Source organism: Macaca thibetana, chromosome 15 (assembly GCF_024542745.1).
Source record: "Macaca thibetana thibetana isolate TM-01 chromosome 15, ASM2454274v1, whole genome shotgun sequence".
Classification (NCBI taxonomy): domain Eukaryota; kingdom Metazoa; phylum Chordata; class Mammalia; order Primates; family Cercopithecidae; genus Macaca; species Macaca thibetana.
Window position 1 is genome coordinate 74166684 of NC_065592.1, and position 25446 is coordinate 74192129.

General features: G+C 44.1%; 1 protein-coding gene across 1 annotated transcript in view; it reads left to right on the forward strand.

The window, feature by feature from the left end:
• GLDC (glycine decarboxylase) overlaps positions 1-21654 on the forward strand; it is a 117349-nt gene extending 95695 nt beyond the window's left edge. The window contains exons 20-25 of the mRNA XM_050761698.1: positions 2-143; positions 2591-2702; positions 13909-14004; positions 17870-18042; positions 19320-19400; positions 20976-21654. Of these exons, the coding sequence (XP_050617655.1) occupies positions 2-143; positions 2591-2702; positions 13909-14004; positions 17870-18042; positions 19320-19400; positions 20976-21119 (748 nt within the window). The 3' untranslated portion in view covers positions 21120-21654. The remainder of the gene's footprint in view (position 1; positions 144-2590; positions 2703-13908; positions 14005-17869; positions 18043-19319; positions 19401-20975) is intronic.
• Positions 21655-25446: the final 3792 nt, after the last annotated feature.

Sequence of the window (25446 nt, forward strand, 5' to 3'; positions counted from 1 at the left end):
GGAAGAAACATCTTGCCCCGTTTTTGCCCAATCATCCCATCATTTCACTGAAGCGGAATGAGAATGCCTGCCCTGTGGGAACCGTCAGCGCGGCCCCATGGGGCTCCAGTTCCATCTTGCCCATTTCCTGGGCTTATATCAAGGTGAGGCCTGGGAGTATGTACAGGTGGGCAGGGGCGTCAGCTATGGGTGGGGACCAGAGACTGCAGACTTCTTTCTTGGCTTAAAAACAAATAAATTCATGATCTGAGATGTGGTTCAAAGAATATTGCTGATCACCTGGGTGGAAGAAACCTTCCTAAAGAGATGAGCTAAAAATCATTTCATCTCTTCTTCATTACACTACTTCCTTTGGGTTCTCAGACTGGGTTTAACATCAGAGAAACTGAAGCGCCAGATATATTTTTCCAGACACAGCTAAGTTCCATGAGTCATATGGATGTTCTGGCCGCGTCCTTTGGTTTCCTGCAGGATTTATATAGCCCCTTCTGAGTGAAAAGCAGTGCATGTACTAATTATTCCATTTTGCTGAGATCCTGCTATATATCTCACTTCGCTATATATTTCTTGAGGGGGCCGGAGGAGAAGATGAAAAGTAGCAGTAATTTGCTTCTCTAGTGGTTTCCCAGAGCTCTTCGGCCTTTAGGGCTTGTGGTGCTGTGCTCTCTGCATAATTAGTCAGAGAACAGGCTTCCTTCCTTTGTCTTATCCCAAAAAACACCAGAGCCAGAGTTGATTTTCTACAGTTCTTGTTCAGACTGGCCTACCCACCTCCTGAACCAACAAGACTCTGAATAGGAACACTTGTTCGGCTGCTAATTAGAGCAGTCTCCCCAAAGCAGTGCCCCTCTTTAAAGGAAGGGGGGCTCCCACTGAAACAGCACCCCCAAAACGCATCTATGCAAATCATGCCAGAGGACTCTGTGGAACTGGCTGTTTATTTCTGGAACAGTATGGCATTTATGATTCTTCACAAAAAGTTTCTTGGAAGCCAGAACAATTCTGTACCTCGGAGACTGACACTTGCTTTTAAAAATGATACTCAAGTTGTTTTGCAAACAACACAAGCAATCAGAATAAAGGTCTGCTTCTTTGTAAGCAGAATCAAATTCCCACTTCCCTTTTGATCTCTGGGTTCTGTAAATCTGGGTTATTTGTATGAGCATATTTGGGTTGGAGATGACTTCCCACATATAGAAAATAAATGCCCCAAGGTTGGTTTGGCTACATGCCTGGAACACCAGCCGGTGCCTCAGTTTAAAAACTAAATAAATAAAGTAGGGTTTAAGCTGCCCCCTCTGGCCTTGGGCCTTCTCTTATTTCAGGCTGTTGTTACTAATCCCCTGGACTCTAGCTTTAGCTGCTTCTCTCCCTGCTGCAATTCCACAGGCGCACCTACAGGACTGCCAGACTCACCCTAGGCACCCACATACCTCTCCTGGCTTCCTATTGCTTTACCTGGTTCTCACTAGCCTGCACGAAATCCTTAAGGGATTCTTTCAGAATGCACATGCCTAGGCCCCATTCCAGGGAGAACCAAATTGAGCATATGTAGGGTTGGACTTGAGCCGTCTGCATTTTTAAAAAATTCCCCCATGAGACATAGGTTGAGAGCCAGGGGTTGGCTGGACAAAGTCAAAGTCCTTCCTAGAGAAGGTTTGGGCTTAAAAATGGAGTCACAATTCACCTTGCCCTACATCCACTCCCAGATGACAGAGTCATGTGCCCTCCCCTTCTATGCCTTGACTTCTGCCATTCTTCTCACCTGATATGCCTTCCCCTTTCTCTTCCCTATCCAAATTCTACTTATTTCTAAGTTTCTAGCCAAGTTCTGGCTCTTAATCTAGGAAACCTTCTTTGATTAGCCTGGAGCAACGTGGCCCCTTTTAACTTTGCCCCCCTTAATGATACCAAAGTACTACTGTTGTTTTATTTGGTGTTCTCTCATTCTCTTTACATTAGTTATGTATTTAATATATATGCCAACTCCATCACATGTGAGGCACTCTGGGAAGAAAGCAGGCCATCAGAATTGGTACAGTCTTGATTTGAAGCTCTTTGCAGTGATGACATGTATCCCTTATGATCACAGGGACTATTAACTACCAGGACAATACTGAGCAGTTTTTAAACATAAGCAGCCTCTACTAGGGACAATGGGAAAATAAACCATACAAAATTGCTTCAGTGGAGGTATTATTGGCCCAGATCCCATGAGATTCCTGGCAATTATCAAGATCTCTCAAATTCATAGTAAACAAAAAACTCCAAAACACATGTAATATGAGAACAATTCTTTTCTCTCTTTAGATAACACAGTAGTCAGTAGTCAACTTGCTCTGTTGTAGACTTTGCTACTATAATAAAAAACATAAAACTACTATTAAAAGAGGAAAACAAAAATGTATTACAGGCTTAGAGGGATCTGACAGATGTCCTTGTTGGAATTTTCCACTCATCTTTACTCCAGAGTCATTGTGGGCTGCCTTCCTTTGTGGGTGGAATTTATCTGGGGGTGTCTTTTGGTTGGTGTCTTGACTTTTGTGTTTGCCCGTTCAATGGCTAATGGCTCTTTTTCCCTCTGTTGCAGATGATGGGAGGCAAGGGCCTTAAACAGGCCACGGAAACTGCGATATTAAATGCCAACTACATGGCCAAGCGATTAGAAAAACACTACAGAATTCTTTTCAGGGGTGCAAGAGGCAAGTATCAACTTTAATCTATCATTACTTTGGTTTTTTCTTGGCCAAACTAAGTGTGATCTAGATGTGCTTTTCTGACCTGGGTAAGAGACTTCTGTTTCTTAGCACATATCAGACAATAGTAGAGAGTTCTTGGAAATAACTCTGGTTAATTTTATTTTATTTTATTTATTTTATTTTATTTTTTTTTTTTTAATTTTTATTTATTTTTTTTGAGACGGAGTCTCGCTCTGTCGCCCAGGCTGGAGTGCAGTGGCCGGATCTCAGCTCACTGCAAGCTCCCGCCTCCCGGGTTTATGCCATTCTCCTGCCTCAGCCTCCCGAGTAGCTGGGACTACAGGTGCCCGCCACCTTGCCCGGCTAGTTTTTGTATTTTTTTTTAGTAGAGACGGAGTTTCACCGTGTTAGCCAGGATGGTCTCGATCTCCTGACCTCGTGATCCGCCCGTCTCGGCCTCCCAAAGTGCTGGGATTACAGGCTTGAGCCACCGCGCCCGGCCTATTTTTTTATTTTTGAGATGGAGTCTTGCTCTGTCACCCAGGCTGGAGTCCAGTGGCAGGATCTTGGCTCACTGCAACTTCTGCCTCCTGGGTTCAAGTGATTCTCCTGCCTCAGCCTCCTGAGTAGCTGGGACTACACGTGTGCACCACCACGCCCGGCTAATTTTTATATTTTCAGTAGACACGGGGTTTCACCATGTTGGCCAGGCCGGTCTCGAACTCCTGACCTCAGGTGATCCACCTGTATTGGCCTCCCAAAGTGCTGGGATTATAGGCGTGAGCCACTGCGCCCAGCCATAACTCCACTGTAGTTAACAGTTTAGGGACATTACTATATGCAAGTTTCTCCTAGGCTCCTAGTCCACACAGCAGCCTAGGTCAATAAAGAGTCCACAACACTGAAATGTGTACGTAAATACTATGAGCTAATTATTTACAAAGTACTATGGATATGCTTCGAAAGAGTAGAGTAACTCAGACTGGGTAGAGGCAGGATGGAATGGTTGAGAGTGACTTCTCGCTGGAGCCATTTGAGATGGGCCCGGAAGCCAGTGTAGCCAATGAGAGCCTGAGTAAGCAGAGACACAGGAGCAAACCAGAGAAAAGGAAGCTGTCTGGTCTGGAGTGAAGGATGGATGATGGAGAGGGAGCAAATGACGATGAGGCTGCAAAGGTAGCGTGGGGCCTTGAAGGTCTTGGAAGGCTCTGGACTTCACCCTTGAGCCGGACAATAACCATTAATGGTTTTTGAGCAGGAGAGTGTAGGGATTCATGAAGAGACTGTTACAATCATTAAGACAGCACAAGGGGGAAACATGCCTTAGAGGCAGCAAGCAGCTGGGGTGGTGGCTCACACCCTCAATCCTGTAATCACACCTGTGATTTAAGGTTAGCCTCTAGGGCTTACAACAGAGGGAATAATAGGCAGGGGAACAAAGTCACCCTGGAAGTGATGGGAGGGAACTAAAAACCAGGCAGCCTTTTACACACTGGGCTGTGGGCTCAGAACCTCATAGCTGAGTCTTGGAAGCGGTGAGGCCCCAGGAAAGAATATTGAAGGTGAGAAGCCAGAACAAAACACCTCAAGTAGATGGCTACATTAAGAGGGAGGCAGAAGTCGGGTGCCTGGTGAGGGGCACTCCACACCTGAGGCGGCTTTAGAACCCTGGCAGCACTTGGCACAGTGCGTCTCCCTCCCCACCCCTGCCTGGCCCTCCTGCTGCCGTGTGGCTCCACCTCCTCCCTGCAGCCTCCACTCCTTCCTCTTGCCCACTCCCGACCCCACCCCGGAGCAGCTGCTCTCCCACTCGGTATTGTCTGGCTCTGTCCATCTGACTCCAGGGTTCAGGAGAGGGTGGAGGCTGCGCCTGCTTTGTTTCTCTAGCAGTCAACAGACAAATGCACGTGATGACGCATAGTAAGGAGAGACACTGTAAAGGGCAGGTGGCTGATTTAATCTTACCTAAGTGTATTTATTTAGATTTTTTCCACTTTTACTGAGGTATGATTGACATCTGATTTTAAATTATGAGTCTTAAAAGGAACCTTTGTCTGTAACAATTAGGAAGCCTTTGGTAGCCTTTGAAAGTAGTTTGGGCACAATGGTGAGGCAGACGCTGGATGGAAATAGGCCGAGATATGGATGGAGGTCGGGAAGGAGAGGGGAGAAGGATTCCATGTTTGCGGGGAGTTTGGTAGTGAGGGAGGAGGGGGCTGCTTCAGTAGGTTGTAGTTATATTTTCTTTTTAGCTATAAAAACAACATGATTTTAAGCTGTGAGAAGGGAGAGTGAAGATACCTTTGAGAGAAAAACAGATGGGGGAACAAAGTCTCCCTGGAAGGGAAAGGCTGGAACTGAGAACCAGATACGAGTCCTTGCTATGGGCCCAGAGTGGGAGCAGGACAGACATCGGGACTTGGAGCTTGGATCAGAGAGACAGACAGCAGGAACCAGCACACCCACCTGCACCTTGGCAACAGCAACAAGGTGCTTATGGGATCTTGGTTTCTCTGGTCCAGGTGGAATATACCTCTATAGCTGTGATCTTTAATTTAATGGCTGGTCTTACCTCATAAATCTGTATCCAAAGGGGTGGTTCCACAGTTTGAAAAAGAATAGGACCAAATAACCAGAAGCGCTGGTTGAGAATGCTTCCCAGAGAGCAGAAAACACAGTTGTGGGCAACACGTCTCTAAGCAACACAATAAAATGCTTCTGTGAAGTGGGTACTAAAGAAGTGACAAGAGTTACTAATTAATTCAAACCTAGCTTAGCTCCTGCTCCATGAAATGTATCCTGCTTGTGTGTTGGCTTTAAGGAATAGCTTCAATATTTATTCTGTCTGATTATATAAATAATGTATATATGCTCAGCATGGAAATTTTGGAAAATAATAAAGCATGACGAAGAAAATGTAAATGGCCCATGGTTCCATCAATCAGTTATAGCCATTACTAGTATTTTCTGTATTTCTTCTCCTCTTTTGTTTGTACAATTGATCATACTACAGATAGTTTTATTAGTTTGTTGTCCGGGCTGAAGTGCAGTGGTGCCATGGTAGCTCACTGCAGTCTTGAGCTCCTGGGTTCAAGTGATCCTCCTAACTCATCCTCCCAAGTAGCTGGGACCACAGGCACACACCCCCACACCTGGCTAATTTATTTATATATATTTTTCTGTAGAGATGGGGTCTTGCTCTGTTGCCCAGGTTGGTCTTGAACTTCTCTGCTCAAGTGATCCTCCCACCTTGGCCTCCCAAAGTGCTGGAGTTATAGGCGTGAGCCACTGCACCCACCCTAAAAATACAATTTTTAGCCTGTTTTTTAACTGTATATTATGAGCATTTTCCCGTCACTAAATAATCTTTGAAAGCGGCACTGTCGCCTGGCGCGGTGGCTCAAGCCTGTAATCCCAGCACTTTGGGAGGCCGAGATGGGCGGATCACGAGGTCAGGAGATCGAGATCATCCTGGCGAACACAATGAAACCCTGTCTTTACTAAAAAAATACAAAAAACTAGCCGGGTGAGGTGGCGGGCGCCTGTAGTCCCAGCTACTCGGGAGGCTGAGGCAGGAGAATGGCATAAACCCGGGAAGCGGAGCTTGCAGTGAGCTGAGATCCGGCCACTGCACTCCAGCCTGGGTGACAGAGCGAGACTCTGTCTCAAAAAAAAAAAAAAAAAAAAAAGTGGCACTGTCAATTCCGTTGTATAGATGTGCCATGATTTAACCAATTGTGTAGTTTTTGTTCCCTTTGTTTGCATTTATTACAATGTGGCAATGAGTATCCTTTGCTTGAAATTTTAAAGAATCTTGCCTGATAATTTCCTTAGGAGAGAGTCATAGAAAAAAAATTATTATCTCAGAGGATATGAATGCACTGAAGCTCTTGACACGTATGGCTTCAATTTTTTTCCCAGAGACTTTGTGCCAATTTATCTCTCAGTGATAACATATGAGAGTGGCCATCACACGGGGGCCTAGTGAGGACTGAGAACTAGACAGAAGAACAAGAAAACAATATATCGTTGCCAATTTGATAGGTGAAAATGACCTTATTGTTTTAGTATATGTAGCCAATGCTCTCAATGTTTCCCCAGTTCTTAGTGCTAACCTTGCCCATCCAGGGAAACTGTGTTCCCCCATCTGTTGTCTACTTCACTCTCTTTCACAGCCGGCTCTCTGATTTCACAGCTTAAAATCATGTTGTTTCCATATTTTAAAAAGATATATAACTGCATCCTATTGGTTTTTTCCCTAATTGCTTATTTGTTCATATTTTAAACTTCCTTATGTTTAATTTTATTTAGTAGTGGCCAGGTGCAGTGGTTCACACCTGTCATCCAAGCACTTTGGGAGGCTGAGATGGGTTGTCTAAAAGTATGACACTTACATTTACATATAGCACCTAATACTTAATAATGATAAAGACTATGCTGCTGGTTTATGTACTTACTACATAATGCTTATTATTATTATTATTTTTTTTTTTTTAAGACAGAGTCTCGCTTGGTCACCCAGGCTGGAGTGCAGTGGCGCGATCTTGGCTCACTGCAACCTCACCTCCCAGGTTCAAGCAATTCTCCTGCCTCAGCTTCCCCAGTAGCTGGGACTACAGGTGTTCATCACTATGCTCGGCTGATTTTTGTATTTTTAGTAGAGATGGGGTTTCGCCATGTTGCCCGGGCTGGCCTCAAACCCCTGACCTCAGGTGATCCTCCCACCTTGGACTCCCAAAATGCTGGGATTACAGGTGTGAGCCACTGCGCCTGGCCCCCATCATTATTTTAGAGTGTGTTCCTTCTACTGTAAAAAAAAAATGTTAACTGTAAAACAGCCTCAGGGCAGTCACTTCAGGAGGTATTCCAGAAGAAGGCATGGTCATCACAAGAGATAGCAGCTCCGTGTGTGTTAGTGTCCCTGAACACATTCCAGAGGGATAAGATGTCGGAGGTGGGGCAAAGTGCTGTGGCTCATGCCTGCAATCCCAGAAGTTTGGGAGGCCAAGGCAGGAGGATTGTTTGAGCCCAGGAGTTTGAGACCAGCCTGGGAAACATCATGAGACCCATCTCTTCAAAAAAAAAAAAAAAAAATTAACCGCCATCGTGGCACACACCTGTAGTCCCAGCTAGTTGGAAGGTTGAGGCAGGAGGATTGCTTGAGCCTGGGAAGTTGAGGCTGCAGTGAGTTGTAATGGTGCCACTGCACTCCAGCCTGGGGGACAGAGTGAGACCCTGTCTCAAAAAAAAAAGATGTGGAGGTGGAAGACAGTGATATTGAGCATCCTGAATCTGTAGGCCTAGACAAAGGTGTGTGTTTGTGTCTTAGTTTTTAACAAAAAAGTTTAAAAAGTAAAAAGAAATTAAATGTAGAAGAAAGCATATAGGATAAGGATATCGAGAAAGAAAATATTTTTGTACAGCTATACAATTGTGTTTTAAGTGTTATTACAAAAGCATCAGAAAGTTTTTAAAAATTTAAAAGTTTATAAAGTAAAAAAGTTACAGTAGGCCAGGCGCAGTGGCTCACGCCTGTAATTCCAGCACTTTGGGAGGCCGAGGCGGGCAGATCACTTGAACTCAGGAGTTCGAGACCAGCCTGGCCAAATGGTGAAACCCTGTCTCTACTAAAAATACAAAAATGAGCCAGGCATGGTGGTGTGCGCCTGTAATCCCAGCTACTCGGGTGGCTGAGGCATGAGAATCGCCTGAACCCAGGAAGCGGAGGCTGCAGTGAGCCAAGATTGTGCCACTGCACTCCAGCCTGGGCCACAGATTGAGATTCTGCCTCAAAAAAGTTACAGTAAGCTAAGGTTAATTTATTATTGAAGAAAAAAATTTTTTTTTTAAAGTTAATATAGCCTAAGTGTACAGTGTTTACAAAGTCTATGGTAGTACACAGGAATGTCCTAGACCTTCCCATTCACTCACCTCTCACTCACTGACTCATCCAGAGCAACTTCCCGTCCTGCAAGCTCCGTTCATGGTAAGTGCCCTACACAGGTGTACCATTTTTTATCTTTTATGTCGTATTTTTGCTCTATCTTTTCTATGTTGAGATATGTTTAGATACACAGATTCGGACCACTGTGTTACAATTGCCTACAGTATTCAGTACAGTAGGAGCAAGAGGCTGTACCATGTAGCCTAGGTATATATAGTAGACTTTACCAACTAGTTTATGTAAGCACACAATGCTGTTTGCACAATGACAAAGTCATCTCACAATGCACTTCTCAGAACATATTCCCTTCATTAAGTGATGCATGACTGTATTCTGCTAGAATGAGGAAAGAGAGGAATTACCCAGGTAAGATGATACTTTTTTTTTTTTTTTTTGAGACAGTTTCACTCTTGTTGCCCAGACCGGATTGTAATGGCGCCTTCTCGGCTCACCTCAACCTCTGCCTCCCGGGTTCAAGTGATTCTCCTACCTCAGCCTCCTGAATAGCTGGGATTACAGGCATGCGCTACCATGCCTGGCTAATTTTGTATTTTTAGTAGAGATGGGGTTTCTCTATGTTGGTCAGGCTGGTCTCGAACTCCTGATCTCAGGTTACCTGCCCACCTTGGCCTCCCAAAGTACTGGGATTACAGGTGTGAGCCACTGCACCAGGCAAGAGGATACATTTTAAAGGAAGAATTGCAAAAATCCATAGCTGTCTACTTTGGGAGGCAAAGGTCACTGTTTGATCTGAATGGAGTTCCCATTAGTAGGAGGAGATGACTTTGTTAGTATCCCAATGTTTTCTTTATGTTTTAATTTCTTATAAGCCTATCTTTTTTTTTTGAGACAGAGTCTTGCTCTGTCACCCAAGCTAGAGTCCAGTGGTGCAATCTCGGCTCACTGCAACCTCCGCCTCCTGGGCTCAAGCGATTCTCCTGCCTCAGCCTCCCACTGTGAATACAGGCTCCCGCCACTGCACCTGGCTAATTTTTGTATTTTTAGTAGAGACAAGGTTTCGCCATGTTGGCCAGGCTTATTTTGATCTCTTGACCTCAGGTCATCTGCCTTTTTTTTTTTTTTTTTTAAATCAGACAAACCCACCTCTGCCTGCAAATACTTGTCCCTGCAGAGGTTTCCAGGTGACCCTTGCTGTATGGGTGGGCAGGGGCCTGAGGGGCTGGGCCCTCACGTCCTTGGCTCACAAGTGACCCTGCTCAGTCCCACTTACCTGAACTCATTCTCAGGGAAACCTCATTCTAGCTTGAACTACAAGGAAACAGCCAGGAGGTTTGATTCTGTTAGTCATGGTCTGTGGATTGCAGCTAAAAGGCTTGACCAAGCATTGATTGCCCAGCAGAGCTTTCCAGAGTAGTTACCGAGTGAGTTCATTTTTTCCTCGGCAGCCACCTTGAGGATGGGGGATAAGTAAGGTCTGGTCCCTTCTCTCAAGGAGAGTTTTGAGAAGCCCTGTTTTTCCATAGCACATTCCCATATTGTTCTTACCCTCAGAAGACAATCAATATATGGGGGCGGTGGTTCCCACTTAGCCGCCCAATGTTTACCTTGCTTTTCCTTCATCCCACCCGCTCCTGTCCTCCTTGCCCCTTTCACGTGGTACCTTCTCAGCTATAGTCATGGTTAGGTCCAGCAGAAACACCTACTCTGTGAACACTGAAACTTGGTTCTGAGTGGTTTATTCAATTTCCACTTGATATTGCCCCGGCATTGCCCTATAGCAGGTTTGTGTGTCCTAAAAGCTGCAAAGAACATCTTAGGATCTGGCTTCCGACAGCCACCAAGTTGAAATTTCATCCTGGCCGGGCGCAGTGGCTCAAGCCTGTAATCCCAGCACTCTGGGAGGACGAGACGGGCGGATCACGAGATCAGGAGATCGAGACCATCCTGGCTAACACGGTGAAACCCCGTCTCTACTAAAAATACAAAAAATTAGCTGGGCGTGGTGGCGGGCGCCTGTAGTCCCAGCTACTCGGGAGGCTGAGGCAGGAGAATGGCGCGAACCCGAGAGGCGGAGCTTGCAGTGAGCTGAGATCCGGCCACTGCACTCCAGCCTGGGCGACAAAGCGAGACTTCATTTCAAAAAAAAAAAAAAAGAAAAGAAAAGAAATTTCATCCCTTTCAGGGCTCACGTAGAGATGGAGAGAGATGCTGGAATTCCACTGCAGTTTCTATTTGAATGCAATAGAATATGGATTTAGAAACTAACATCTGAACTTCATTTAGAAAATGGAGCCCTTCCTAAACCTCTTGGCTGTGGTGGGGCCCTCTTCAGATGGCACTGTGGTATTAGCAGTGCTGTGTTGGGCTTGGCTTGATGGTGCCTTTCAGCTATTACTGAACCTCTGCTTGGAAGACTGTCCTCTTGTGCTGCCAGCAAGAGTGACTCCTCCCCCACTATGTCCCTCCCTTCCTCCCCTCCCTGCTGTCTGGTGTCATTCTGAGCAGCGAGCTTCCATTAGCTTTCGTACTCCAATCATTGTCACAATCAGGGCATTTTGTTTTATTTTGTTTAAGAGACGGTCTTGCTCTGTTACCCAGGCTGGAGTGCAGTCACATTATCATAGCTCACTGCAGCCTCAGCCTCCTGGGATCAAGCGATTCTCCCACCTCAGCCTTACACGTAGCTGGTACTACAGGCAGGCACACCTGCACCTAATTTTTTGTTTTTTTTGTAGAAACAAGTTCTCACTATGCTGCCCAGGCTGGTTTCAAACTCCTGAGCTCAAGCGTTCTTCCTGCCTCGGTCTCCTGAAATGCTGGGATTACAAGTGTGAGCTACCATGCCTGGCTGAATTTTCTGCTTTTGAATCACACTCCTTACAATTTATTCTCCATCACTGTTAGAAAGCATATTTTGGCTGGGCGCAGTGGCTCATGCCTGTAATCCCAGCACTTTGGGAGGCTGAGATGGGGGGATCACTTGAGCCCAGGAGTTTGAGACCAACCTTGCCATAGTGAGACCCCATCTCTACAAAAAATACAAAAATTAGCTGGGCATGGTGGTGCATACCTGTAGTCCCAGCTACTCTCAGGAGGCTGAACTAGGAGGATTGGTTGGGCTCAGGAGGTCAAGGCTGCAGTGAGCTGTGATGGCACTACTGCACTCCAGCCTGAGTGACAGAGCACTCAACCCTGTCTCAATTTCTTTTTTCTTTGAGACAGAGTCTCGCTCTGTCGCCAGGCTGGAGTGCAGTGGCGTGATCTTGGCTTACTACAACTTCTGACTCCCGGGTTCAAGCGATTCTCCTGTCTAAGCCTCCCAAGTAGCTGGGACTGCAGGCGTGTGCTACTGCGCCCAGCTAATTTTGTATTTTTAGTAGAGACGGGGTTTCACCACGTTGGCCAGGATGGTCTTGATCTCTTGACCTCATGATCCACCTCGCAAAGTGCTGGGATTACAGGCTTGAGCCACCGCGCCTGGCCCCTGTCTCAATTTTTTTTAAGTTTTTTTTTTTTTTTTTTTCCTTAAAGCGTGGTTTAAAAGTATGCAGTTTCAACATATTCAGAGTCTTAGGCTCTTTATAGTTTTATTTTCAAACAAAACCACTTCTTTTATTTATTTATTTATTTTCGGGAGGATGAAGTCTCGCTTTGTCTCCCAGGCTTGAGTGCAGTGGTGCCATCTCAGCTCACTGCAACCACCACCTCCCAGGTTCAAATGATTCTGTCACTCAGTCTCCCAAGTAGCTGGAACTACAGGCACCTGCCCCTACACCTGGCTAATTTTTGTAATTTTTTTTTTTTTTCCCCCCGTAGAGACAGGGTTTCACCATATTGGCCAGGCTGGTTTCTAACTCCTGACCTCAAGTGATCTGCCTGCCTCAGCCTCCCAAAGTGCTGGGATTATAGGTGTGACTTCTTTCATATTTATTCATTCTATGAGAAGCATAGCAGTTCGTAGACCGTTTTCAGGGGCTATTAATTACTGGATCTATTCTTCACAGGCTTGAGAAGTTATGCTTGCTCTGAGTCTCTGTAAGTGGATTCATTTTTGCTGAGAGTGAGGAAAGTGGGTTAAGAAGAAGGAGTACATCATTATCTCATGAGTAGATACTTTCCTGGAAGGAAATTCATGAGTTGACGGACCGTGGAATTTGGGAGGCCCCGGAGGAATATTGGTCTATTTATTAAAACGCTGACTTAATGGTTTATTCCTGATGATGGTTGTGTGGTCAGTAGCTCATTCTGGGGAGCTACTGGCGGCCTGGACCTAGAGAAGAAGTCTGTTTATGAACTACAGGTTGCATATCCCTAATCTGGAAATCTAAAAGTTTTTCTAAAAATTTGTATTTATTTTTTTGAGACAGGGTCTCGCTCCTATTGCCCAGGCTGGAGTGCAGTCGTGTGATCACGGCTCACGGCAGCCTCGACTTCCTAGGCTCAGGTGATTCTATTTTTAGTAGGGATAGGGTTTTGCCATGTTGCCCTGGCTGGTCTGGAACTTCTGATCTAAAATGATCTGCCCACCTCAGCCTCCCAAAGTGCCGGGATTACCGGCATGAGTCACTGTGCCTGGCCTGAAAATCCAAAACTTTTGGGTGCCAACATGAGACTCAAATAAAGATCTACAATTTCAAATAAGGGATATGTCATTGGTAGAACAAAGTGAACTGGGTTGCACAGACTTTGGCCTCATTAACTCCTTGTTACTTACAGTATATTGTTTGACATCACATATTCCTAATTCTTTGTTTGCAGCCTGAAACCAAAACATCAAAAGGTCCTTCAAAGAAACATAAAATTCTGTATGTGTCTTATGGATATTATCTTTGATATATCCATATCTATATACACGCAAAAGTAATTATATGATATTGAGGGTAAAGTTGCTGAAAAGTGTCAATGGCTCTAGAAATATTTTGTATAAAAGGGTCAGGACTATGTGATGCATTTAACTGTTGCCAGTAGATTTTACGTCCTCAGAATAGAAATAATCTCATCCCCAGACACCTCCAGTCAAATGTTCCAGTAATGCCTCCCACCTGCCATTAGCCATAATCAGGTTCACAGGTATGTAGTAAGCTGAAGATCAGACACATCGGCCCAATGTGCTAAACATTTTTATTTGTAATAAGACTTAAATCGTTATTGCCAACAATAAACTTACCCAGTGCCCATGGCTTCTTGGTCCTCACTGATACACGTAAAAAGCCGACACACTTATTCATTAAATTACTTATTCATTTGTTTGGGTAAAACAATAAGCTGATGCTAATCTTGGGCTGAAACAACTTTCCTGAACAGGTTATGTGGGTCATGAATTTATTTTGGACACGAGACCCTTCAAAAAGTCTGCAAATATTGAGGCTGTGGATGTGGCCAAGAGACTCCAGGATTATGGTAAGTGGCTTTTGACATTCATGCCGCCGCCCATGCTGGCTGTGGACAACTTCCTAATGCACAAATGGAAAGTGCAGGCACCACAGTAAACTGATCTGGGGGATAAATGGGGAGCTCAGGATTCTTGGCAACCTCCAAAATAATAGAGAAAAAAGTTTCCTTATGACTGCATTGGTCCTGCCCTTCAGAAGATATTAAAATATGCATCTTGAATCCATTAACAGCCAAGAAAAGAAGTGTTTATGATTAAAATTGAAACCCCAGTGAGTTGTAGTGAGTGTAGTGGTGAAGGAAGCAGAGCAAGTAACCCATCGAAGTGGTAGAGACAAATGGCATTGGAGTTTTATAGCCACCTCCGTCATGGCGTAGCTGTTTCAGCTGCTTCTGGAGATGAAGAAATAAGTGTAGCAGTTTTCACAAAGAAAATGCCACTTTCTTTGAAGCATTTTGAAAGACATGGATCCTTCACCTGTGCATTAGTGGGTGTTCATTCAACTCAGCTCACTACATTTTCCTAGTGAACAATGTTATTAATATTATAATATTAAGATCGTATTGCTTTTTAGGGGGTTGGGAAGACAGAGTCTCACTCTGTTGCCCAGGTTGGAGTGCAGTGGTGCGATCTCAGCTCACTGCAACCTCCACCTCCCAGGTTCAAGTGATTCTCGTGCCTCAGCCTCCCAAGTAGCTGAACTACAGGTGCCCACCACCATACCCAGCTTTTTTTTTTGTATTTTTAGTAGAGACGGGGTTTCACCATGTTGGCCAGGCTGGTCTCGGACTCCTGAGCTCAGGCGGTCCACCTGCCTCGGTCTCCAAAAGTGCTGGGATTACAGTGTGAGCCAGCACGCCCAGCCAATATTACTATTATAATAATATGAAAATGATATTAATGGTATCAAGGATCTTTCAATTCTCAGAAAGGCTAAGTTGGGGAGAACTTTGCCATTCGATGGATATGGAGTCCTATCTGAGTTTTAATGACTTGTTTTGGGAAGAAAAGAGAAAAATCTTTTAAATTTAATAGTTTCACTAATGCATCGTAATGGGAATCCCACGTGTGTGACTCACTCTCAAATGAATGATCTTATTATGCAGTTACACTGATAATAGATGGGAAAGCCAGAGAAAGGCTTCATTAATGAAATTACCAATCCCATCCTCAAGATCTCCGCTTGACACCTCTTGTAACCTGACAGTAGAACTCCTTTCTCCTGACAGCCTCCCGGCTAGTGATTGGGTAATGGCCGATTCAGGATAAGACACTCACTTTGTGGATGCCTTGCCTACTTCACACATATAACTGCAACAGCATTTGCAAGGAGAGGAGGGGCTCACAGGGAAATGGTAACTGAAGTTACCACCCAGTGTTTCCAAATCATGTTGTCTCCCGACCTCAGTGTTATTTTTATGATTGATAGAACCATTTCCACACTTGTCCAAAAGCCCAGAATTGTCCAGGTGCCTGGCATACAGTAGGCACTCAACACCTAGCGTTAATAAATGGGAGACCAAATGAATAGCTAAGTCAAAAAGCAAGGAACATGACAACACAGTTTCCAGGTCTTAAGCATAACTGCTGAATGTGAATTTTTAAGGAAGAGAGCTAATAATCTGTATATTTAACACACAGCTCCTGTATGAGTCTTTCAGGCAAGTTGGAGGCATTACTGCCTTAGACAGCAGTTCCAGGCTAATTATCAGACCTATTATCAGAATCACCTGGCATGTTTTATGACTCATAGATTTTTGGGCCCTACCTTGGACTTCCTGAATCAGGGTCCAGATGCAGGAATTTTTTTTGCAAGAACTCAGGTGGTTCAAAATATGGGAACCACTACAGCAGAATATGTTGGACTAAATTTGCTCACACAGGGAATTAAGGGCAGACATGATAGGTAATCAGCTTGTTCTCTTAAAAAAAATCCCAGTCTGGTTTGAGTGACAAAGGTATATGTATTTACCAAAACTCATTAAGTGGTACAGTTAGGATTTGTGCATTTCACTGTAAGTTTTATCACAAAAATATGTGAACAGATATTGAATTCTAGTCATGATATGTATGCTGAAGGGTTTAAGAGTGAAGTGTACTAATGACTGCAGTGTACTTTGAAATGCATCAGAAAGTAAGGCAGATAGCTGGATGAGTAGATATGTGATAAAGCAAACAACGGCATTGTAGAATCTAGGTGGCGGGTATATGGGTGCTCACCTACAGTCCTTTCAACTCATCTGAATGTTAGTGGGTTTTTTTTGTTTTTTGTTTTGTTTTGTTTTTAAATAGAGACAGGGTCTCACTCTGTCACCCAGGCTGGAGTGCAGTGTTGTGATCTTGACTCACTGCAGGCTCAACTCCTGGGTTCAAGTGATCCTCCCAACTCAGCTTTCTAAGTAGCTGGGACTACAGGCACATACCACTACACCTGGCTAATTTTTGTATTTTTTGTAGAGACGGGGTTTTGCCATATTGCCCAGGCAAGTCTCAAACTGCTGGGCTTAAGCAATCCGCTGGCTTTGGCCTCCCGAAGTGCTGGGATTATAGGTGTGTGAGCCACAGCGCCTGGCCTGAACATTTTTAAATAAAATGTTGGTAGAGAATTTTTTAAATCATGCAGATGTGACTTGAAAGTACCCCATGTAATTATGATGCTCACCAGAATTTGAGAACCACTGCACATTGGGGCAAGAGTAGTTCAGAGGTGTCTCAACTTGGGAGTTGTTCTTCAGCTTTTAAAAGTTTCATAGGGCCGGTGCGGTGGCTCATGCCTGTTATCCCTGCATGTTGGGAGGCAGAGACAGGCAGATCAGTTGACCTCGGTAGCTGGAGACCAGCCTGGACAACATGGCAAAACCCTGTCTCTGCAACAACAAAAAAATTAGCCGGCTATGGTGGCGTGCACCTGTAGTCTCAGTTACTTGGAAGGCTTAGGTGGGAGGATCATTTGAGCCCAGAAGGTTGAGGCTGCAGTGAGCCGTGAGTGTGCCAGTGTACTCTAGCCTGAGCAATAGAGCAAGACTCTGTCTCAAAAAAAAAAAAAAAAAAAAAAACAAACAAACAAACAAAAAAAAACTTCATAGAAAAAATACAAGCAATGGAAAATGTTGTTTTTGATTTTTGTCCTGGAAATCTCTCTCTTGACTATGTGTCTTGTTGCATCACCTTACGTGCAAACCTTTGGAAACAGAAACACACTGAGCCTGTGTTCAATGTAAAGGCAAAGGCTTTCCACATAGTGGCCAAACTTCAGTTTCCTTATCGTACAAAATGGGGACAATAAGATTTGCTCCAGAGTCCTTAGCTCTTGTTATCTCATTATTTAACTTTTGATAAGCTATATTTTTATTTCTCTTAATTACAAGTAATACATGATAATTACTGAAAGATTCTAAAGTATAATCGAAGTGAAATAAAAATCCCAGTCTCATTTTCTGGCCATAGTTACAGTTAACATTTTATATTTTCTTCAAGGCATCTTCCCTCATAAAATGTGCATATATTATATAAGTACTTTGTTCTTTTATTTATATATAGACATGGAATATCATTATGTGGCTTGCTTTTTTTACTTAATATTTTTGAATGTTTAGCCAGTTTAACAAATTGACATACTTTTGAATGGTTGTCTATTTACTGTATGGGCGTTCTGTAAAATTTGCTTATTTGATCCTCTATTGTTGGATATTAGGTTGTTTCCTAAATTTTTCTTCTATAAACAGTGCTGAGATGAATCCCCATATACATACATTTGCAAATGTATCTGATGATTTTCTTAGGATAAAGTATAAAAGGGGATAGGAACTTTTCTTCCAAACTGGGTAGGCCACTAACGTTCAGTGAGGCAATTTCTCCTGTCTCCCTTTGCAGGATTTCACGCCCCTACCATGTCCTGGCCTGTGGCAGGGACCCTCATGGTTGAGCCCACTGAGTCGGAGGACAAGGCAGAGCTGGACAGATTCTGTGATGCCATGATCAGCATTCGGCAGGAAATTGCTGACATTGAGGAGGGCCGCATCGACCCCAGGGTCAATCCGCTGAAGGTGCGTAGGCCCTGGAACTTTGCTTGAAATGTTCCTTAAACTAGAAAATGATGTCTGGACAGTGTACCAGCACCTCCTGAACTCTCAACTGAGGATGATACTCTTCCCTAGAATAAGGTAATTCTTCTGAGAAGACGCAGTTGTTACTCTGAAGTTTGCATCGTCTTGAACAGCATAGCAGTTACTCAAGGATGATGTGGTTGTGGAAACTGTCCACAACTGTCTAGTTGGAGAATTTGTAACATTCTGTGTCTCTGTTTGATGTACTGTAGTGAGATTATGGCATAAATAAAATTTACATATTCACATCACAAACTCTGCACAAGCACACATTCTTATATTAGAGCAGTTATCTCTGAGAAAACTGTATTGGCATTTGGACTGGATGTTACAATGTTTATGCTCCATGTTGGGGAAAAGTTGGTTGGGCATTACTCTACCTCTTCTAAAACATGTTAATTGTATATGTGGTCAGAGTCCTAAGTTTCTTGTTAGTCCAGATATTAAGCTGGAAGATCAGGAATGGAGAATACCATGAAGGCTGTGGTTGTGTCTTCATGGCTATAACCCAGAGAACAAGTCTGATATGCTGCAGCAGCTGGGGCAGGTTCCCAAACTGCCTGCCTGCAGGAGAGGGCAGGGACCAGTGACTTGCAGAAGGCAGGCACCTCTCTAGAGGTGAGTTCACAGAGTCATGGAGGCATACAAGATGATTATGCTTACCACCATTTATTTCTCTTTTCTCTCTGAAGACTCCTGCTTCTTTCAGGATTTAGGCGATTTAGGCTATTCTTTCAATGGCAATAAACATTTCAAAGAGCATAATAGTTATAATACAAGTGGGTAATACTGCTCATAGGATGATATCAGATTTTAAAATGAGCCAAATTATGTTATATGCTGTTTATCAACATATGCAGTAATAGTATAAAAGCATGATGAGAATGGTAAACACCAAATTCAGAAGAGTGGTTAGCACTGGGAAGGGGATATACAGGCAACTCCAAACGTGTAGGTAATTTTTTCTAAAAGGTGAAGCAAATATGACAGAATGTTCATTAGACTCTGCTGGGTGGTAGATGTGATGATTATTACCATAACATTCTGATATTTAAAATATTTCACAATTACAAATCACATTCTACCCCCTAAATTGAAAGAAAACCACAGCTTTCTCTGCCTGGGCTCCTGTCAGAAGCTTGAGGGTTGAGGTGCAGGGTGGGAGGAGAAGAGAGTGTATTGCTCTGACCCCTCCCCTGTCCATATCTCTGTCTCAGATGTCTCCGCACTCCCTGACCTGCGTTACCTCCTCCCACTGGGACCGGCCTTATTCCAGAGAGGTGGCAGCGTTCCCACTCGTAAGTTCTCTGAACCTGAATGTGCCAGCTGGGAAGGCACGGGCCAGCTCCTATCCTGAGGGGTGTACACTCTTAGCCTCCTCATTATAGAAACTGTATGTGGCGCACCTTGTGAAATAAGGGCCTTGACGAGGAACGAGGAGCAAAGAAATTGGCTTTCAGAGGCGAGGTCATACAGTATCAACTATAGGTCTGGGAACTCATAGGGAGCACAGTGGGGGAAAACTGAATACCAGTCCTGCCCAGTGGACCGATGTGCTTCCCTCCACCGTGGGACAGGGAGATGGCGCCCAATGCAACCTTCCTTTCCTTTCTGATTCTTAAATGGAGGAGAAGGTTCTGTGTAGTCTGTTTGAGTGAGATAGGGAGAAAGTTCAAAATGTGCCAAATTATGCTATGTGCGGTTTACGGATCTGTGCAGTAATAGTATAAAAACATAATGAGAATGGTAAATCCTGTATTCAGGATAATGGTTGTCATTGGAGAGGAGGGCAAACAAAATGATGCTTTTTTTTTTTTTTTTTGAGACAGACAGAGTCTTGCTCTGTCACCCAGGCTGGAGTGCAGCGGCATGATCTCGGCTCACTGCAAGCTGCACCTCCCGGGTTCACGCCATTCTCCTGCCTCAGCCTCCCAAGTAGCTGGGACCACAGGCGCCTGCCACCACACCTACCTAATTTTTTGTATTTCTAGTAGAGACAGGGTTTCACCATGTTAGCCAAGATGGTCTTGATCTCCTGACCTCGTGATCCACCCACCTCGGCCTCCCAAAGTGCTGGGATTGCAGGCGTGAGCCACCGCGCCCAGCTGATGCTTTTTTTTTTAAATTGTTCAAACTTTTATTTTATGCACAGTATGAGAAATTAACTTCTTTTTTTTTTTGAGACATAGTTTCTCTCTTGTTGCCCAGGCTGGAGTGCAATGGCACAATCTCGGCTCACCGCAACCTCTACCTCCCGGGTTAAAGCAATTCTCCTACCTCAGCCTCCCAAGTAGCTGGAATTACAGGCATGCGCCACCATGCCCAGCTAATTTTGTATTTTTAGTAGAGATGGGGTTTCTCCATGGTCAGGCTGGTCTCGAACTCCTTGACCTTAGATGATTCGCCCACCTTGGCCTCCCAAAGTGTTGGGATTAAAGGCGTGAGCCACCGTGCCTGGCAGAGAAATTAACTTTTAAATAAACTGAATTTATGGAAAATGACATGGCAAATAAATTAGACATATGTTAAAAGAGAAGGTCAGCTAAATATCCAAACTTAAGGATATAATAGGCATAGATAAACGTAGATTCCGAAGTCTTCTTTAAGAGGTTGAAGTCCTTCAAACACAACTTTGCTATAAACGATCCAGAGATCAACAGCACATGGGGATGCTTAGCAGGGGTGGTGATCAGGGATGTTTCCTGGGAGATGCCTCGTTTTTTCACTGGTAATGTAGGGTTGGATTTTAGGTTCTCAGAATATTTGTTGGGCTGATGGTGTCTTAGGCTGTGGGAATAGCATTGCCCACTCCTTTTCCCTAAGAGAAACCTCTCAGAACATCTCACAGCATTTCCATCTTTTGTCCTTTGCAGCCCTTCGTGAAACCAGAGAACAAATTCTGGCCAACAATTGCCCGGATTGATGACATATATGGAGATCAGCACCTGGTTTGTACCTGCCCACCCATGGAAGTTTATGAGTCTCCATTTTCTGAACAAAAGAGGGCCTCTTCTTAGTCCTAAGTTTAAGGGACTGATTTGATGCCTCTCCCCAGATCATTTGATAAGCAAGAAAGATTTCATCTCCCACCCCAGCCTCAAGTAGGAGTTTTATATACTGTGTATATCTCTGTAATCTCTGTCAAGGTAAATGTAAATACAGTAGCTGGAGGGAGTCGAAGCTGCTGGTTGGAAGATGGATTTGCTTTGGTATTCTGCTTCCACATGTGCCAGCTGCCTGGATTGGGAGCCACTTTGTTTTTTGCATAGAAAGTTTTAGGAATTTTAACTTTTAATGTGGCAAGTTTGCAGACATCATAGAGGCTAGCCTGGAGACTTAATAGACATATATTTGTTCCAAAAAAGTCCGCATGGACTGTGCCATCTGTGGGAAATCCCAGGGCAAATGTTTACATTTTGTATACCCTGAAGAACTCTTTTTCTCCTAATATGCCTAATCTGTAATCACATTTCTGAGTGTCTTCCTCTTTTTCTGTGTTTTTTTTTTTTATCTGCATTTATTAGTATTCTAATAAAAGCATTTTGATTGGAAGAATGCCTTTTTCTTGGTCTGCTTTATAGTGTTACCACCATTATACCCTAGGTTCAGTGGGAGCTGAAGGGCAATGAGACCAACCAACCCAATAGCCATTGTTACATCATCAGTTTTGCCTTTGATGGCTGAAGAAACAGTTGTCGTCTTGGTCAACAGTGAAGGCCACTTTGGCCCTTTTTGTTAGAATTGAGTTAGACTGCATGTAACTGTACTCCAGCTATGGAAGTTCAATCAAATAGCAATTTATCTTTTCTCATTTAAGTCCAGAGGTAATAAGCCAAGCACTGGTTCTCCTTCAGTTTTCCTGCTTTGCCTTCCTTTGCATATAGTTTTCATCCGCATGATCTCAAGATGGCTATTGCAGTTTCAGGCATCACATACCCATTCTAGTCAGGATTAAAAGAGAAGAGCAAAGACCATGCGCAATGGCTTACGCCTGTAATCCCAGCACTTTGGGAGGCTGAGGCGGGAGGATCACCTGAGATCAGGAGTTAGAGACCAGCCTGGCCAACATAGTGAAACCCCATCTCTACTAAAAATACAAAAAATTAGCTGGGCATGGTGGGGCACACCTGTGGTCCCAGCTATTTGGGAGGCTGAAGTGGGAGAATTTCTTGAACCCAGGAGGCAGAGGTTGCAGTGAGCTGAGATTGCACCACTGCACTTCAGCCTGGGCAACAGAGTGAGATCTTGCCTCAAAAATTAAAAAAAAAAAAGAGCAAAAGGCAGATTCCATCCAAGTCTGCTTCTTTTGAAATGTTTTCCAATAGGTTCCACTCAGTAACTGCTGCAGCTGGCCAAAACCGGTTCAAATCTCACTCCCAGCTACAAAGAAGTGTGGGGAAGTATTTTACCTGGGCATGTTACTGCCCCAAACAAAATCAGGAGTATGTTAATTTTTAAAAAGCGGGGGGAGAATGGGTTTTAGGTCGGCAACTAGCATGCCTGTCACAAATGACTTTCCCCTAGAAGTAGCAAATGCTCTAATCCTGACTACTTGGTTCCTTGCATGGCAGCTTCCTCCAGCATTACTCAGTATCCCTAGGCTTTAATGCTAGTGGTCTGGACATAAGGTCTGGGTGCTCTATTGAATTATCTGCAAGTATTCCACTTATTTTTATATTTAAAAAGTTTATACAACAATTTAGCCTAACAATGCAGTACAAAAGTGATAGGCCTTTTTAACATAATAATTAAATGATATCTATTAAATAGTGCACCTCAGGTATCAGACAATTTTTTTTTTTTTTTTTTCTCAGACAGAGTTTCACTCTTGTCACCCAGGCTGGAGTGCATTGGTGCAATCTCGGCTCACTGCAACCTCTGCCTCCCAGGTTCAAATGATTCTCCTGCCTCAGTCTCCAAAGTAGCTGGGATTACAGGTGCCCAAAACCACGCCCGGCTAATTTTTGTATTTTTATAGAGTTGGGGTTTTGCCATGTTTGCCAGGCTGGTCTCGAACTCCTGACCTCAGGCCTCCAAATGCTGACCTCAGCCTCTCAAGTGCTGGGATTACAGGCGTGAGTCACTGTGCCCGGCTTGATATTCTTTTAAGTGTTTGAAATATACTACCTCATTTGACCCTCACAATGTTCCACTCTTACGCATGTGGGGAAGGGTATGAAGAGATGCCTAAAGTCCCACTACCAGTCAGTAAGAGGGAGGGGCAGAATTTGGACCCAGCCTGACTGCCTCCAGTACCTATCGGCCAGAACAGGATACCCTGCTGCCATGGGAACTGTAGACCTGGGGACTCTGCCCTTCCTGAGTTGGAAACCATGCTAGTGCAAGCTAGCCATCAGGGCCTGGAGCGGCCCCTTCTTAGGAAGGACAAGTGTATGACAGTAAATAATGGAAGCAAACAGCAATTCTTTTCTACTTACTTTACACAGTGTTTATCGTTGAGTGCCAAGGTTGTTTCCATGGCTATTATCCATTACTTACCCCTAGAACATAGCAGAGCCAAACACAGGCGATTAAGAGTCAAGTGAATCACTTGTTCTTCACTATTAATTGCTCATGTGTTACCTAATGCTTGTGCCAGTCTTTCTCTGCCCCGGTTCTCATCCTGAAAGGCACCGCCCCTTGGAACCCTGTCCCCAGCCACCTTGCTTTGCTAGTCGTTCTCTGTATTTCATCCTAGCCATTCTCTGTATTTCATTTCAAAAATGCGTTCTTCACATCCCCATGAAATAGGCTTTCTCTGTTATCTTCTATCTTGGCCCTTGGTTTGCTTCCTCCTGTACCCTGGGCACAATCATAATTTTTTAATGTTCACTCAGTTTTTGTCTCTATGTTTTGGTCTCTCTAGCATATCTTACCCATTGTTGGATTCTCAGTGCTGAGCCAGGGCCTTCCAAGTAGTATGTGTTCAACAAATAAAGAGAAATATGGGCCAGTCGTGATGATTCATGCCTGTAATCCAGCACTTTGGGAGGCCAAGGCTGGTAGATTGCCTGAGCTCAGGAGTTCGAGACCAGCCTGGCCAACATGGTGAAACCTCGTCTCTACTAAAAATACAAAAAACTAGCAGGACATGGTGGTCCCAGCTACTCAGGAGGCTGAAGCACAAGAATCGCTTGAACCTGGGAGGCAGAGTTTGCAGTGAGCAGAGATCACTGCAGTCCACCCTGGGTGACAGAGCAAGACTCTGTCTCAAAAAAAAAGGAAAAGAAATATGGTGGGCTGGGCACAGTGGCTCACCCCTATAATCTCAGCGCTTTGACAGGCTGAGGTGGGTGGATCACTTGAGGTCAGGAGTTCAAGACCAGCCTGGCCAACATGGTGAAACCCTGTCTCTACTAAACATATAAAAATTAGCTGGGTGTGGCAGCACGTGCCTGTAATCCCAGCTACTAGGGAGGCTGAGGCAGGAGAATCACTCGAACCTGGGAGGCAGAGGTTGCAGTGAGCCAATATCGTACCACTGCACTCCAGCCTGGGCGACAGAGCGAGACTCCGTCTCAAAAAAAAAAAAATTATAAGGTTTTTGCTTTTTTTTTCTTTTAAGCTCATCAGCTATCATTAGTGTATGTTACGTGCGCCCAAGACAATTCTTCCAATGTGGCCCAGTGAAGCCAAAAGATTGGATACTCCTGCTTATTATTGTTCCTATGGGAAGTATCCATACAAATTCATACGAACAAATGATTATTTTCAACCTACATCAAGAAAAAGATCATGGCTTTCATTCTTTCACAAATTAACTTCTGGAACAAAGCTAGGGATTGCATGCAATTTCTTCTGAATTCAGCAAAATCTATGGAGGATTGAAAAAAAAACCTACAAATTCCTTTTTGAGTGGAACTGCATAAAAGGAAACAACTCTGGTTGCTGTAAGAGGTCTAGGGTTTTCAGAACTGACCCAAGTGAAATTTTAGTGTGCTTTTCATTTGTTTGTTGCATTGTTGCATTTAGTTTAACCTCACTAGTAAAGTATTTGTACAGTTCTGGGTGTAACATTTTAAATTTCCTACAAAAGAGTTGTGAAGAAAATTTGAAAAATCAAAACAAAATACTCAGTGAGACTCAGAAGATTTAAGTGCATTAAATAACAACCAAAGTCATAAACTCCCAAAAAGCAGGGTGGAATCCAACAGCTCCAGGAGTGAGGTCAGTCATCCTAAAAAAATGCAGACTTCCCCCACCGGTGTTGTCACTGGGAACTTGATCTAAAACTGCTAGTCGCAGCAGAAGCAGCAAGCAGCCAAAGTTGAACTAGATGCAGATTCTTTCTTGAAAAGTCTGGCATAAAGAATGGGGAAGAAAAAAAGACAACTTGCTTGCGTT